At 38.1% G+C, this 16,059-nt stretch overlaps 1 protein-coding gene and 1 long non-coding RNA gene across 2 annotated transcripts in view; one reads left to right on the plus strand and one right to left on the minus strand.

Moving 5' to 3' along the window:
• LOC110968261 (double C2-like domain-containing protein alpha) overlaps window positions 1–5,271 on the plus strand; it is a 44,668-nt gene extending 39,397 nt beyond the window's left edge. The window contains exon 11 of the mRNA XM_022218099.2: window positions 3,920–5,271. Coding sequence (XP_022073791.1) covers window positions 3,920–4,056 — 137 coding nt within the window. The 3' untranslated portion in view covers window positions 4,057–5,271. The remainder of the gene's footprint in view (window positions 1–3,919) is intronic.
• A 9,459-nt stretch (window positions 5,272–14,730) lies between these two features.
• Window positions 14,731–15,608, minus strand: LOC127531077 (uncharacterized). The gene is made up of 3 exons (XR_007937951.1): window positions 15,548–15,608; window positions 15,149–15,206; window positions 14,731–14,916 (listed from the first exon to the last, which is right to left on the minus strand). It is a non-coding gene; the product is annotated as an uncharacterized LOC127531077 (long non-coding RNA).
• Window positions 15,609–16,059: the final 451 nt, after the last annotated feature.

The raw sequence follows: 16,059 nt of genomic DNA on the forward strand, positions 1-16,059 counted from the left end.
CACATAGGTCACAGGGGAAGGTAATCGAACATCGATTGCTCCAAACGCGCATGCGCCATTTATAAAGAGTAGACGCCGGGTGGACCCGGTGGACCTACCGGGGCAGGTGACGCCTCACAGGTCAAGTAAATAACACATCCAACTTCTTGTAATTTATTTATTTCATGAAACTGTACTGTTTTAATTGATATACAGTTTATGGACGAAAGACGGTACTGCTTAGCTTGCACGCTAACGAGCCGGGCCGGTGACACATTAGCCTTCTAATGCAAGGAGGCTCATGAGGAGGCTTAATAACAAAACAAACATAATTTGAGATTATGAATCGTGGCAATTGGCGTATGAATCAGCCCATTGTACAGCCTAAATTGCTATAAATTAAGTCCAGTTTTAGTTCTTTGCAAACTCAGACACGTGCATTAGTTTAGTTTACAATGAATCTGGCGGAGTTCGGTAAAGTGGGAAAGATATTCACAGATTCGGACTTCCGGCATCAATAACTCATGAGATATATGTTGTCAAAACATGAACGATGCCTCTTTCAAATCGTTGTAAGGTAGACAATGTGCTACAAGGCCAATTTTATCAAAAGTCGCTGTATTTCAAGCTACAGAAATAACATTGGCGTCTATGAGCAGCCGGCGGTGCAATGAGTGAACAGGGACCGTCTGCAAATAGCAAAACCGCTACAACAGCGAAAAGAGACACTACACATATATTCAATAACTTCACTGTAGAGCTAAATGTGAATGGGCTCTTGCTGGTCAAACTACAACTCTTGCTTTGGCGCTAAATTAAAAATCTGAATTTTAAGGAATTTTTATGTTTTGTATGATTATTTTATGAGTATTAAAATGGCACTTTTCTTCATGTATGTGGTATATTTTATATAACACACAGGGAAAATGGCATAAGGGCATAGTGTACTTGCTGTGACCTGTGCTGGTCAGACCGTCAGGTTTATTACCTCCAAGTATTGTCTGTACAGTCCTTAACTAGAAAAATATTACTCTCAGTTTAACATTATGGTATAAATGAATCAATTGACACTGAAACTTTGCAATAAAGTGTCTTATCGTCTTTCTTCTCAATCATCAGTACTTGAGGTGACAGTCTAAACAGTTTGTTTGGTATATTGGTGTTATCTGATACTCTCTTTGGTAAGGATTGTAAATTCCATTACTATACAGAATTATGTGTTTGGACAAACAAGTACATTATGCCCTTATGCCATTTTTCCTGTGTGTTATATAAAATATACCACATACATGAAGAAAAGTGCCATTTTAATACTCATAAAATAATCATACAAAACATAAAAATTCCTTAAAATTCAGATTTTAAATTTAGCACCAAACAAAGAGTTGTAGTATGACCAGCAGGAGACAATTGATGGCTCCAGTGATTTTGGTGATTGTACAGTGTGTAAGAGTGAAGTAATTGAATTTTATTACTAATAAAATGATAATTATAAAAAATACAAATTCCTTAAAATTCAGATTTTTCATTTAGCACCAAACAAAGAGTTGTAGTATGACCAGCCGCAGCCGATTCATGGCTCCAGTGATTTTAGTGGCTCTACAGGGTACAAGAGTAAAGTTATTGAATATATGTGTAGTGTCTCTTTTCGCTGTTGCAGCGGTTTTGCTATTTGCAGACGGTCCCTGTTCACTCGTTGCACCGCCGGCTGCTCATAGACGCCAATGTTATTTCTGTAGCTTGAAATACAGCGACTTTTGATAAAATTGGCCTTGTAGCACATTGTCTACCTTACAACGATTTGAAAGAGGCATCGTTCATGTTTTGACAACATATATCTCATGAGTTATTGATGCCGGAAGTCCAAATCTGTGAATATCTTTCCAACTTTACCGAACTCCGCCAGATTCACTGCAAACTAAACTAATGCACGTGTCTGAGTTTGCAAAGAACTAAAACTGGACTTAATTTACAGCAATTTAGGCTGTACAATGGGCTGATTCATACGCCAATTGCCACGATTCATAATCTCAAATTATGTTTGTTTTGTTATTAAGCCTCCTTAGCCGCCTCCTTAGCCTCCTCATTAGCCTCCTTGCATTAGAAGGCTAATGTGTCACCGGCCCGGCTCGTTAGCGTGCAAGCTAAGCAGTACCGTCTTTCGTCCATAAACTGTATATCAATTAAAACAGTACAGTTTCATGAAATAAATAAATTACAAGAAGTTGGATGTGTTATTTACTTGACCTGTGAGGCGTCACCTGCCCCGGTAGGTCCACCGGGTCCACCCGGCGTCTACTCTTTATAAATGGCGCATGCGCGTTTGGAGCAATCGGTGTTCGATTACCTTCCCCTGTGACCTATGTGACGTCATTCCAGTATTTTTCTACTCGTACCCATAAACTTGAATTCGTCCTCACAGGGAAGACTTCGTAGTCGTAGAAATTAGAGTTGCACTCACAACTTTTAGGTTCATACTCGTAAAAACAATCCTAACCCTTAATTTATCAAACTCATGCATATGACAGCAGAATTTTGTGTACAAGTTTTTCATTAACATACAAATGTTTAACATTACGAATACGAATGGTTAGAATCGTGGATGAATACTTTTGACAGTAATCTTACTCCATACTTCTGGCATAAATCAAATAGGGATGTCTGATAGTATCGAGCCACCAACAATATCGTCCTGATATTGGCATAAAAATGTAATATCGGTCAGTATCGTTATCGGAGTTTTTTTTGCCTATCATGAAAACCAATAAAATAATGCCTGGATTTCGCCGGCATTTACTGGCGCACAAATGATCACATCATCAAACTGCGTCATGAAGGTTGTAAACAAGGAGTGTGGCTGCAGTAACAAGTTTGCTGTGCCTGACTAACAATATGTCTGGTTTGGAATTATTTCCACGCCCACATATATCAGTATAGATGTCGGCTGATATTGGAATCGGAAATTGAGAGTTGGACAATATTGGCATATCGGTTATTGGCAAAAAATAAAAAATAAAACGATATCGGACATCTCTAAAATCAAATGTTTCATTGTTTTGACACACCTCTGTGTTGTGTTTTTTATATGCTAGAAGACATATCATGATAGATTAAGCAGTCAAAGCCACAATGGAGCATTTTTACCTAGAAAGTACAGTGTGTCAAATCCTTGCCACTGTGTAACACAAAACAATTTTATAGGTTTTTAGTGAAGCTGTAAAGTTAATGTGCTCCATGCAGCGAAGCAAAATTACTAAGTTATATCTAGACCATGTTAAGGTCAGACAGGATAATTTTCATGGAAAAAGGCACTTCTAAATAATTAACTTTCAGACACAGAGATGAGTTTTTAGGAGTTTAGTCTATGACATAGAAGAACTTTAAATATCACTATTATATTTAAATTCTTTTGAGCACAATTTAGGACTATCTGAACTGTTTTTCTATCATCAGATCAGTGAAAACGTGTTAAAATAATCAAATTCATTAACACTTGGAGAATTTCTTTTATTTATTGAAGACAAACCATTTAAATTTAAGGTTTGAATAGTTTAAAATGAGGAAAACGTAATTGTTCATCCTTTGTGTCTCTGCCGTCTAGGGACAGATGCAAATATGTTTTTGTCTGTACATAATTATGCAGACAGTTAGGTGGGAACAGACAACAAAACGTGCACATACTGCTAATAAAATAGAACAAAACAACCCAACGACACGATGCAGACGATTCTCGGCAGACTGGAAATGTGTAGGTTGAAGCTGCAGCTATTAACGCCTACTCTCCTTACAATGCACAACCTGTTTGGCTTCGAAAGTAATTCAATCCGACAGCAGCATGCTAATTATGCTAAATGCATTAGGTCATTCTGAAACATTTGTTACATAAACTCCCTTTAAGTGGAAAACAATTCTTACAATAGTCTATTTTTCGCTCCATCAGGTGGCGTATCCTTAGGGTGCCACTCGCAGGGGGAAACTCTGCAGCACTGGATAGACTGTCTGAAGAACAAGGGCAAGAAGGTAGAGCGCTGGCACACGCTGACCAACGAGCTGCCCGGATCCACGCTGCAGGAATGAACTGAGCCTCTGCCACTGTACTGACGCTGCAGGGACTGAAGCCTGAAGACTCGGGATGAGAGACGCTTCATCGCATGCTCCCAAGATTTTCTGCATGACTGTGACGGGTTCATATCCTACTCAGTTTGTGTCATAAATGAGTTCACTATTCATACTAACAGACCCAAAGGGCCCACACTTTGGAGATCGAAGCTCTAAATTTGGATCCAGTCGATACAAATCTTGAAACTGTGAGAATTTTCTAATTAATATTCATTTATGCCCCCTTTTTTTCTAAAACGCTCCTTGTGCTGCTCCAAACTGGACAGACTTTAATCAGCAAAAAAATTGGAATGATATAGATATGTATGATGAGGGGAAAGGTTTAAAATTAATGTCACGTCATCCCTCATGTCAGGTTTGTGATTTTAAATTCAGCCTGCCATTTCCATTAACTACTGACATTAATGGTCCACAGTGATGACCATCTTCACAGCACATACCTCTCCCTTGCAATAATGTTTTGCCGAATGCTTCCGAAGACTTCCAAGTGGTCTTAATACTGTCAGACGTTGGATCTGATTGTCACTGGATCGCCTGCGCAACCTGATCAGATAACTTGGTTCTTCCATGTCGATGGTTTGTGTGAGTTATTTGCATGTTTCGGTGTCGATGGAGCAAACTTAAAAGACTGCAGGAGGAGATGTTCCTCATCGTGTTGTTTCCAATCCTCCTGAGGTGTGTTTCTCTGATTAACTAAAGACAAATGATGTTTTATTTAAAGGGTAACACTTTTATTTATGTTGTTCACAGTTGTTTGATGTGTCAGCTCTGATATCAGTCAGTTTCTTGTTGACGACACCTTGATGTTGACCTGATTTTCACAATTTGTAAAGGCGAAGACAGTGACGAACTCGATGGAAAACTTTTGTGGAGCGCTGTGCATGGTCGTACTACAGTCATCAGCCTTTGTTTAATATCTAAATTACAACTATGAATGGTGTGTAGAGCACAGTGTCGTCTCTTCATGGCTGCTGCTGCTGCTTTGTTGGATTGCATTTACCAATCTGCAGGTTTTTATCTGTGCTCAGTCTCATGTGGTAAACGAGGCATGCTGAGAATACCACCGGTGTTCATATGTAAATATTGATGGTGTTTCTCTTGCTTTGGATGTTTGTCTTTTGGAAAGTGTGCATGATTGTTTGTGGGGTTTTTTCATAAAACATTCATAATGAATTACTGTGTGCACTCCTGATTTTTTATTTTTTTTTAATAACTAGTCCTTCCAAAGTGGCCTCTTAGAACCTCTGATGCTTCCATACAGCTCAGTGGTAAACCATTCAAGCCAACACTGCCACCTAGTCCTGCACATCTGCAGCTGCAGCCTCCGGTCTGACTGAGCAGATGTGTTCCAGCAGATGTTTTCCAAAGGTTACAGAGGTGGAACATGTGGAACCAAATCAACAGTTGACCTGCATTTCTGTCATTACCCACTACTGTTTGCAAAACATATAAATATATTCACTTAAGGTTTGTCTCGTCCAAATGATGATAATTAAACAAATAACAGTTCTAACTACATCGTTAAATTTTATCGCTCCTGAATTCATTGCATTAGGATGTTTTGCTTTGAAGGCCATCTTTTTTAATTAATGTGGTTTTAGTCCCTCTTTTCAAATCTTCAATACTTAAAGCAGCTATAGACATGATCAAATGATGGTCCAAAAACAAGTAGATAATCATTATTCACCGTTTCAATGTCTCGCATATCCCCAGAATGTGTCTTTCAACTTTTTAGCTCAAAATACAACAAAAACTGTTCATTTTACCACGACTAAATAATGTCTGGCTTTTCTCCTGTTCGTACTGGGATGACTCAGTGTCTGTAGCTTTAAAAGCAGCTGACCTGCTGCTGTGCCTACAGGAAGAAGACTCTCTCTGCATCTGTGACCAGCACTGCAGAGCTAACATCACGACAGCCGACACAGGACTTTGAACGATCATTTTACATGAAAATATAACCTAAATCAGATCACTATCATTATTTTAAACTCATGTTTGGTGAATTTGCCGAACAATGCCGGGTACTTTAGCACGACAGAGCAGCAGCTTGAAGTGCATGCTGCTTAACATGTTGTCTTAATGGGCTGCGTTTCAGTCACTTCTTCATACCTGTTCTATTGTCTGACAACAGAAACAAAAAAATACCAATGAGCACAGCTTTAGTGGGAATTCAGCTGTATCAAAATTCACCAGTGACAAATAAATGTAAAAAGTGGCTGAGTTAGTGTGCATTGAAACCCAACAGGCAACAAGAAAACACAGTGACTCACCCATTTTTTGTTTATTGGTATGGATTATGGTATGAATATCCCTCAGCTTTACAGTTTTCCACAGAGTTCTGACCTGTTAAGAGCTCATCTATCTGTCATACATGTACTTTTACAACAAAATATTGAAGGACCGTTTGTTCTCACCATGCAGATGTCTATCATTTACTTCTCTGGTTACTTACATTTATTTTTTGCCAAATATAATCCTGGATGATGCAGAATTCTCCATCAGACTTATCCTGCAGATATCTTTTCATTTCTCATTTATCATATCCTTCTATCCTTATAAAACTATTTCACCGGTTTCAGCAAAATCTGTTGAATCTTTCTCTGGTTCCACTGGACAGGGAGGTCAGAGGTCAGCGTTTTCATAAACACTCTGCTGCTCAGCATCCCAGCGGCGTCATGCTGTGATTCTCACCACCAGCCGACTGACTGACTGACTCAGAGGCAGAGTCACGAGTGTCCAGACAGAAGCTCAGTCCGGACTTTAAATAGAAGATGAGGAGGCTCAGGAAAAACACGTTAAGCTGTCTGCAGCCGTGCAGTTTCTGATTATTGAGCAGTTTCTCCTGCATCCAGGGTGGGAAAGGAGCTCTTTGTGAAATGAGATAAGGCTGCTACTGTTTCATCTTAGTCACTGTTTGTTCCTGACTGGGCTCAAACATCAGCTGCAACGCTGAATGTCTGTCCTTTGCAGATTCTGTCACTGAGGAAATACAATGTTTACGTTCATACTGTTTGTGTTCAACACTTCAATTTTAACTGCAGTAAACAATTCAAAGAAATGTATAGAATTAGAATCAGCTATTGTAGAAATTACAAAAGCCTAGAAAAAGTGGATTTTAAGTGAGTCTAATGTAATAAAATTTTAAAAGAGAGTTTTAAATCTTTTATGGAGGGTGGTCAGACTGTGGCTCATATTCTGATATAAAGACGCTACTGGGGCCTCATATGAACCTTTTAACAATCAAATAAAAATTTAAATGTTTAAATCCCCTCTAGAGATGGAAACCTGAAGGCCCTCTTCTGTTAAATCTCTTGAGATTGAAGTAATTTTGAAACACTTTATAGAAACACAGGTACAGAAATACAGGAACACTGCAGGTCCAAACGCAACAAACACACAAATGAGTATTTGTAGATGAATAAAAGAAGACTAGATGGCTCATTGTGTGGTCAAAACTGAGATTATTGTGGGAAGATACATCTGAGTTTCTACTTGAGGACAGCAGGGTGGATCTGAGTCCACAGTAGTCCATTTAATGAAAGATCACAGCTTCTGAAGCAGCAGTCTGTTTAGATTCTCATTTCATTCAGCTCCATCCTCTAGTTATGGTTTATTAATGTAAGCCTTCAGTTTGAAGTTGGTTTTAATCTGCATTCAGTGACGCACTCACCAGGATCCCGTGTTCACTCTGAACTGACAACAAGCTGCTCTTTAACCCTCATGTCGTCCTGCGGGTCAAAATTGACCCATTTTAAAGTTTGAAAATGTGGGGAAAAAAATATTTTCACAGTGAAACTTCTGATGTCCACATTTTCAACATTTTTGGGAAATCTTTGAGCATTTTTTGGTGGAAAAAAAGAAATGTTAAAATGTGTCTTTAAGAACATCCACAAAAAAAATCAACCAAAATTCAGCAAATTTCGCTGATGGTTTTGTGAATGTTCTTAAAGTAAATATTAGAAGTTTTACGGATACATATGTAATCACTACAGATATTTTTACGATTTTTTTTGAAAGATTCATTTTTTGAAAATATTTACAAGAATTTTCTTGTCAAGTTTGGGGTAACTTTTAAGGGAAACTTTTTGGGAATTATTGGAAATTTCTTCCTGAGGGTTTTGCAAATTTTCAGAAATTTGGAGGATTTTTTTGCTGAATTTTTGGATTTTTTTCAGACAAGGAAACAAAATTTTTTGATGCCTGTAAATGAGGACAACAGGAGGGTTAAATGGTAAATGGAGAGAAACTAAATGCCACAAGATTCTGCACAACAACAACAAAAAAAAAAAAGGCTGCCAGATTGTCCTATAACCATTAAAACAGTAGTTGTAGGATTAATCTAAAATCCTGGTGGTTTAGCTGATTTCTATAAAACCACAAATTAAACCCAAATTCCGTCCTCCATGCAGTGGCAGAGCTTCTGCTGTTTGAGAGAACGGATAATGAGAGCAGCAGTCTGGTGCTCTGACAGCGTTGGGATTTACATAAACACTCACAAAACAGGTGAAAAAATCATTAAAAATGCTCCCAAATCAGGTTTTTTTTCTATTCATTATGCTTTACCGGCCTAATTATCAGCTTAACAATATTGCCACAACATTAAAGATAATGTAATTATTAGAAATGAGGTGAGAAAATTAAAAAGAAAGTGAAATTTATGAAGCAGAATAAAAAGAATGAATATGATAATAAAATAAATTGTCATGTTCACTAGTTCTATTTTAATTATGTATGACTCAGCTTATGATACATAGGCACATGTTGTGCAATGATGTTTCCTCCTGATAATACAATCTTTTATGTTCTGTTGAGTTAAACTTTTTAGCATTCCTATTAAATATAGATCATTGTATTTGCATTTTAAGAACAAGTGCACCTTTATCTACTATTTAGTGACCACTGATTCTTTCTTCATTGGCCATTTGGTCTATTTTTTGACTAATTTAGTCTTCCAGATCAGCTCCTTCTGTTAATGTAATCATACTGTTGACTCTGAGGACAATGAGCTGTGATCTGATCAGTAAATATCAGGACCAGCTGACAGAAACAACAGCCACTGATGCAACAAATAATCACTCAAGCTGGAGTAAACTTTGTAAGCTGGCAGCACAAACAAGTTATTTCAGTTTTAAAATGAGCACCAAAGTATGGAGCATCTCTTGCATTCTGCAGACAAACAAAACAAAGTATTACAGTAATAACTCAGTGAGAAGAGACTGATCTCTGCCTCCACTCTGCCTGAGGAATAGCTTTCATTACTGATGAGCTAGTTACTGCCACCTAGCTGGGACTGGGATGAGAAGCCAGCAGGCTGGAGGAAGCTGAAACGTACAGTAATAATGGGCCAAATACCAGCCTGAAGCTCCCATCACATTTCAATTAAGCTCATTTCTGTGGATTTAATAAAGGTACTCAATTATAACCCAGTTCATCAGGAGGTTTGCAAGGATTTCATCAACTCCCACTGTTCTCATCTTCTCGTGGTTATTATTGGGAAAACTTCGGAGGCAGACATCAAGACAAGCGACGAAATTGATATTTTATGGGAATTACACGTTTGTGGCAAAATTGCTCCATGGTGCCGCCTGAAAAATTTACTACGGCCAGTACGTATCACCTAGACTTATGAAATTTGATAAGCATATGCAACTCATCAAGACGCACAAAAATGTAATTGACACCAATGATCAAAACACAACAGGAAGGCGGCCATTTTGAATTATGTGTTACATTTTCAATGAGTTTGGGTCATTTTACTACATTTTCAAAAGCTATAAACTCAAACAGTGTAACCCTTAGAGAGCTAAAAATTGGCCAGGATGTACACTTGCCAAGGGTGATTAAAATTTATCAAAATTCTCCACAAAACTCTGACCGTGTGGAAATGGCGGCTGTTGAAATTAAGACAACTCACCATGAAACAGGAAATATGTGTAACTGGCCTGTACATGCTCCAATCTGCCTCAAACTTTACAGATGAGATCACAGTCCCACCCTGATGACATTCACAGGCCAATATACACTCACAGTCATAGCGCCACCTAATGGATGGACAGGACGTGTGGTCTAAATAGCCTGTACATGCTCCAATCTGTCTGAAACTTTACATGTGTGACCAGAGTCCAACCTTCACCAGATACATAAGCCGAAACACACCCTCAGTTCCAGCGCCACCTGGTGGACATGTTTGGATTCACTGATCAGCAAGGATGCGAGGACCCGTTCAATGCCGCTTGCAGTTTTAAATGTTATTCTTCTGTTGGTGCCACCTTCATGTGTTAGCTTCTCTTTTTTAACCCTCACATTGTCCTGCAGGTCAAAATTGACCTGTTTTAAAGTTTGAAAATGTGGAAAAATATATATATTTTCACTGGGAAACTTCTGATATCCACATTTTCAACATTTTTGGGAAATCTTTAAACATTTTTTGGTGGAAAAAAGAAATGTTAAAAATGTTTCTTAAGAACATTCACAAAAAATTCAACCGAAATACAGCAAACTTTGATGGATTTTGGTTGATTGTTTTGTGAATGTTCTCAAAGAAAATATTAGAAGTTTTACTGATATATATATATATATATATATATGTACTCACTTTAGACATTTTTAGGATTTTTTTGAAGATTTTTGCTCATTTTTTGAAAATATTTACAAGAATCTTCTTGCCAAATTTGGTGGATTTTTTAAAATAAAACTTTTAAGGGAAACTTTCAAGGAATTACTGTAGTTTTCTTCCTGAAGGTTTTGCAAATTTTCAGAAATTTGGGGATTTTTTTGCTGAATTTTTGGGGTTTTTTTAGACAAAGAGACAACATTTTTTGGCGCCCGTAGTGAAGACAACAAGAGGGTTAAAGAAATCAGCCTGATTAAAGTGCAGCATTTCAGTCTATCTGTGATCTTTACTAGACACACAGACAAGCTTTTGTCAGAAGATGCCGTATGAATAATCCATCAACACCTCACTGACTGATTTTCATCATGTTCTGACAGCATAAATTACTCAGCATCTGCACAGAATGCACTGCATTTCCAGAAAGTAGGCTGTGCTGCCCTCTGTTGCACATTCTTAGTCATTTAGGGTCCGTTTACCTCGAGGAAGTGTTATTTAAACGTGTTAAACGCAGCTAGATGAGACAGTTTGCTAATATACATAAGAACCTATTTCATCCATAATTCATTTGTGTGTCAGTTTGAAGGTCACTGGCATGTAGCTCTTTCTGACAGCTTACACACAGCTGATGTGTTGCATTAATTATTGATCGTGTCTGCAGGGACATAACAAATGCAAATTGTGTTCGAAACCGTGTTAGCAGACGAAACAAGATGGAAATACGTCTCTCTCAAATGTATCTGTGTGTAAAAGATGGAATTAATGATGAGTGAATTTGGTTTAGCTACAATCGGCTGACTGCCACCCTGCCATAGGTCAGTGGGACACTTTAGTCTGCTCTTCTCACTGTGACAAGTCACATTTGTGCAGAGGAAAAGAGCTATCAGCACTTTAGCGCACAAATGACCTTTATGGATTTTACTGTCATAGCAGAAAAGGCAAAGTCATTTGTAACATATAATATTCATGAAGAGCCCCTTTCATTTAGAAAACTGTGCCAGATGGCATGTGGAGCAGGTGAGCATGTCTTCAGTCGACAGATATTATTGTCAGTGAGGAGAATCAGCAGCTGCAAACACTTTTTACCTGAAGACCGAAAAGCCTTTAATGCAGACAGATCATTTAATAAAGAAAGGAATATTTCTCACATTGCAAATCCATCAAAACCTTCCTTCACACCCTTTCAGCATGAAGCCCCACTAAGAGAGCAGCATCCCCACAGGTCACTGTATCTCATTATGCTGTTATTTCCTATGCAGCTGACTGACAGGATGATCGTGATGCATCCCAACGCTGCCAAGCTGACTCACGGCCTCTGTGTTTATGTGACCCAGCTGGATAATCCCTGACCCACTTACTGCATCTGGATGTGACTCTGTCTGGTTTACTGATCCCCTTTCCGAAGCCCTACTGTACTCCATACCTACTGTTAAATTAGCTGAGCACAAAGAAAAATACCTTCATCTGTCAAAATGTTTACACCGGGCAGGGGGGAATTTGCTGTTGTCAGATGTTACGAGTGCCGTTTTGTGCCTTTTGTAAGGTCATGAGGGTTTGTTTTTTTTCACGACAAGTGTCACGTCAATTATTTTACATGTTCATTTTGCACATACAGCATGTTTGTTAGGTTCATTATTCCAACAGAACACTCATTTCACTGAGAAATCTCTTCCATGTGGCGCATTTAACGCAACTTTTTGTCTACGCAAGGAATTCTGCCCCTGTGATTGCTGTGTTCGGCTCATAAAACAGGGTTATGTCTGCTTAAAACCCAAATATACTCATGTCACTGTAATGCAAACCGAAGACAACATTTGTGGAGCAGGAGAAGGTGATGTTTTGCATGTTTGCCAGCAGCGTGACTCCTGGGAAAGTCGGTCACCCCTTTAGCCCCGGCTCAAATACCCCAGCAGCTACTGAACACGCACAGACTGCAGTCACATCTAAACCTTTTTATTTATCCCCTGACGTTTCCTTTAGTGCTGCCATTCACTTCACATTTGTGTCTAATGCACTAATGCTGCCGACAAGGTGATGTCTCGCTGTGTGTAATCTGTGTTATGTGTTTTGTCTTGCTCGTCTGGTCTGTTTAGTGTCGTTCTGTCACTGTGCAGAAGTTTCAGTTGTGACAGACGAACATTAGCCTTAAAATAACTCTGATGCAATCAGATGGCGGCATTTGTGATTAATATTGCACATGGTCGCGTAAAAATAAAGTAAATAATTGAAATGATAAAACAGCTGCGAGTAATGAAATAGATTAAAACATTCATGTCCCGGTCAGATGAAATCCCACTAGGTTCATTTATCCTTCACTGTTTTCTTTAATTGTCCTCATTAGGTCAAATCTCAGGATCAGGAGTGGTGTTTAACAAAGAGTTGTGAATCCATTTAATTTGTTTGTTTTTACAAAAATAAGAATGTTTTATTTCTAAAAAAAACTCTGCATTTTTCATCTGTCATTCTGATTTCTATCCATTTCTTCTTCCTTTTTCCTTACCACCTGTTCTGGAGCAGTCATGTGATAGTGTAGTGAACGGAAAAAAAGAAAAAACGCTCTGGATAAAGCCATAACAGCCATGATGTAGTTGATCAAATTGTCGGGATCATGTTGTACAGTTTGTAAAAGTCTCATCTGTTTACTAAAGTCCAAATATTTTATATATTATATTACAGATATTTTTCCATTTTACGTTCTCAGAGCAAAAAAACTGCAGCAGTGACATTATTGTATTTATAGATGTTTCCCTTTACAGAGTGTGACCTCTAATCTTTAAAGTAACACAATATGACAGCAGGTAGCACATGGTGTTAGATAAATTGTTTTTATGCAATGGGCAGAATTTCCAGTGTTTTGTCAGCGACACAGACAGCAGATTTACTCTGATTATTCATAGCTATGTATTCGAGGTACTGTGTTATGAGACTTTTCTCTGGACCAGCACTCACATCTCTTCCTGAACTATTTAAAGGGCCCAAAATACTATGAAGTAAAATTTATGCAAACAAGTATTTCCAAGGCAAATCTGAAGCTATACATAGAAAAGCTCACTGTTTCTATGAAATTACTGTGGAACAAGAGCTGAGCAGAGAGTGGGATGACCTTACTTTACAGAGAGCAGTGTCACATTTTACATCACTTCTGCTCTGAAATAACTTGAAAACTATGCAAATATCAGGTTAAAATGTGAATATTTCTGGGCTGTGTCAGCCAGTATTTTGATTCATGACTGTATATCTGAAACCTAATGCTACTTAGCCATTATTGTATGAAGCAACCACACCTGCTAAACATCAACATGTTATACTAAGGCGACCAAATAGAATATTAAACAGAAATGTTTTTATTTCTGCATTGTACCAGAGGTGGCCTCAGGCTAATCTTCAGCAGCAGTCTCCTGACATGTTGCTCTGCTGCAGTTAGCACTCAGCTCACAGAGATGTTAGTGTGGCTGCAGAATATTGAGTTTAATTCACTGAGAAAATGTCTTAAAGGATTAACCAGTCAGGGGCAATTCTAGGATCAGAGGTTTAGGGGTGCTGAGCACCCAGACGTGCCCGGCCAGGCAAGATGAATTTCACTGTTTTGTACATTTTAACGCAATTTCATTCCCACATTTGTGAAAGAAAAGTATAACATTTTTTGAAAAAGTCTGTGATTAAACCATCCAATCTGATAAAGGTTAATTAAATGCTGAGTCACAGCAAAGGAGGAATGCACTGGAATCTTAAAAGAAACATATTGTAACGGTAATTTCTGGGAAAAGATGACTCATTTAGAGACAGGAGCTCCTCAGCATACACATAAACAGCATGTATGTTTATGGAGTAAACCAGCCCCCTATACTAAGTACCAAAAACACCAAAAAATGGACCTTGGACTTATTTTTTGACTTTTATTGGTATTGTGCAGTGAAATTAAGCAAATAGTAAAGCATAGAGATAATTAGGAAAATGTAATGAAGACGTCCTGTTTAGAATGAAGTCCACTGATATCTATTAAGTGTGATTCTGGAAGCACTTAATGTGGGGGGAACACATAACCTCCATGACATATATGTAAAATTATATTGTGAATGGATGTTTTTCTTTGTCATCCTAACAGCTGCTGTTTGCGTGCCACTATTCTCTGTTTGTTTTCTTACCTGGTTCTTCCTGACCGTGCACTCTCTCCTCTCCTTCCCCTTTTTCGCCTTTCCCTCTTTGGACTGACAATCATACACAAATAGATTGTATTCAACTAGATGAAAAAATACATAAATATGAAAAAATACCAATAAGAATATGAATAAATAACGTCCTCTCTCTCTCTTTGTACCGTCAACCTAAAGGAAAATAACCAAACAATGTGTTTCATATCTAATAAGAGATATAAACATTAATACATTGATCCAACTTACAGCATTACTCTTGATAAACCATTTGATCTTACACTCTTACCTGAACCTGGCTCTTTTTTTCGAAAAATCAATTTTATGTCCACGATGAGGCTGTCTGTCTGTACACACACACACAATAGGAGTTATAATGTTAATGGGCATCCAGTCAGTTAGCTAGTCAGTAGCACCTTGGCTTTAATATCAACACATGCACTGACACAACAGCTAGCTTCTCTCAGTCCAGTTCAAACAGACGCTGGCCACCTGTAACGTTTGCTAGCTAGAAAAACGTCAGCTAACTCCTACCTAGCAACAAAAATAGTAGCCTGTGATTAAATGCGGCAAAAATGAGGACTTGTAATGATAATAATGTGTTGGTATTGAGTGGTAGAAGTTAAGAATTGTGCTACATATCCTGGTTTAAACCAGGTACTTACACCACTACAGCAAACCACCTTACCTGGGAAGCAGCGCTTTACTATGTGCAGGTAGAGACTCAGAGCCCGAGTTAGGAAAGTTGGGCTGGATCAAACCATTTTTGAGGCAAGATGGGGGGGAGGGAGGGGGTGCTGTATTTCTGTTGTTAAAACATTACGTATCAACCAAATACTGTATGGTTTTTACACTTTTCTGGTTTGTTAAAAGAAGCACATGCAATACAAAAATAAATAAATTCAAAATCCTTTAAATTTTAGGGGTGATGGAATTCAATTTAGGGGTGCTTGAGCACCCTCAAAAATGGACTAGAAACGCCTATGTAACCAGTTATCAGAACAGCAGCTTATTAACCCTCCTGTTGTCTTCATTTACCAGCACCAAAAAATATTGTTTCCTTATCTGAATTTTTTTTTTAATTCAGCCAAAAATTCCCGAAATTTCTGAAAATTTGCAAAACTTTCAGGAAGGAAATTCCAATAATTCCTTAAAAGTTTTTCTTAAAAGTTTATTTTTTAAAAAAAAAATCCCCCAAAT

This window comes from Acanthochromis polyacanthus, chromosome 19 (assembly GCF_021347895.1).
Source record: "Acanthochromis polyacanthus isolate Apoly-LR-REF ecotype Palm Island chromosome 19, KAUST_Apoly_ChrSc, whole genome shotgun sequence".
Classification (NCBI taxonomy): domain Eukaryota; kingdom Metazoa; phylum Chordata; class Actinopteri; family Pomacentridae; genus Acanthochromis; species Acanthochromis polyacanthus.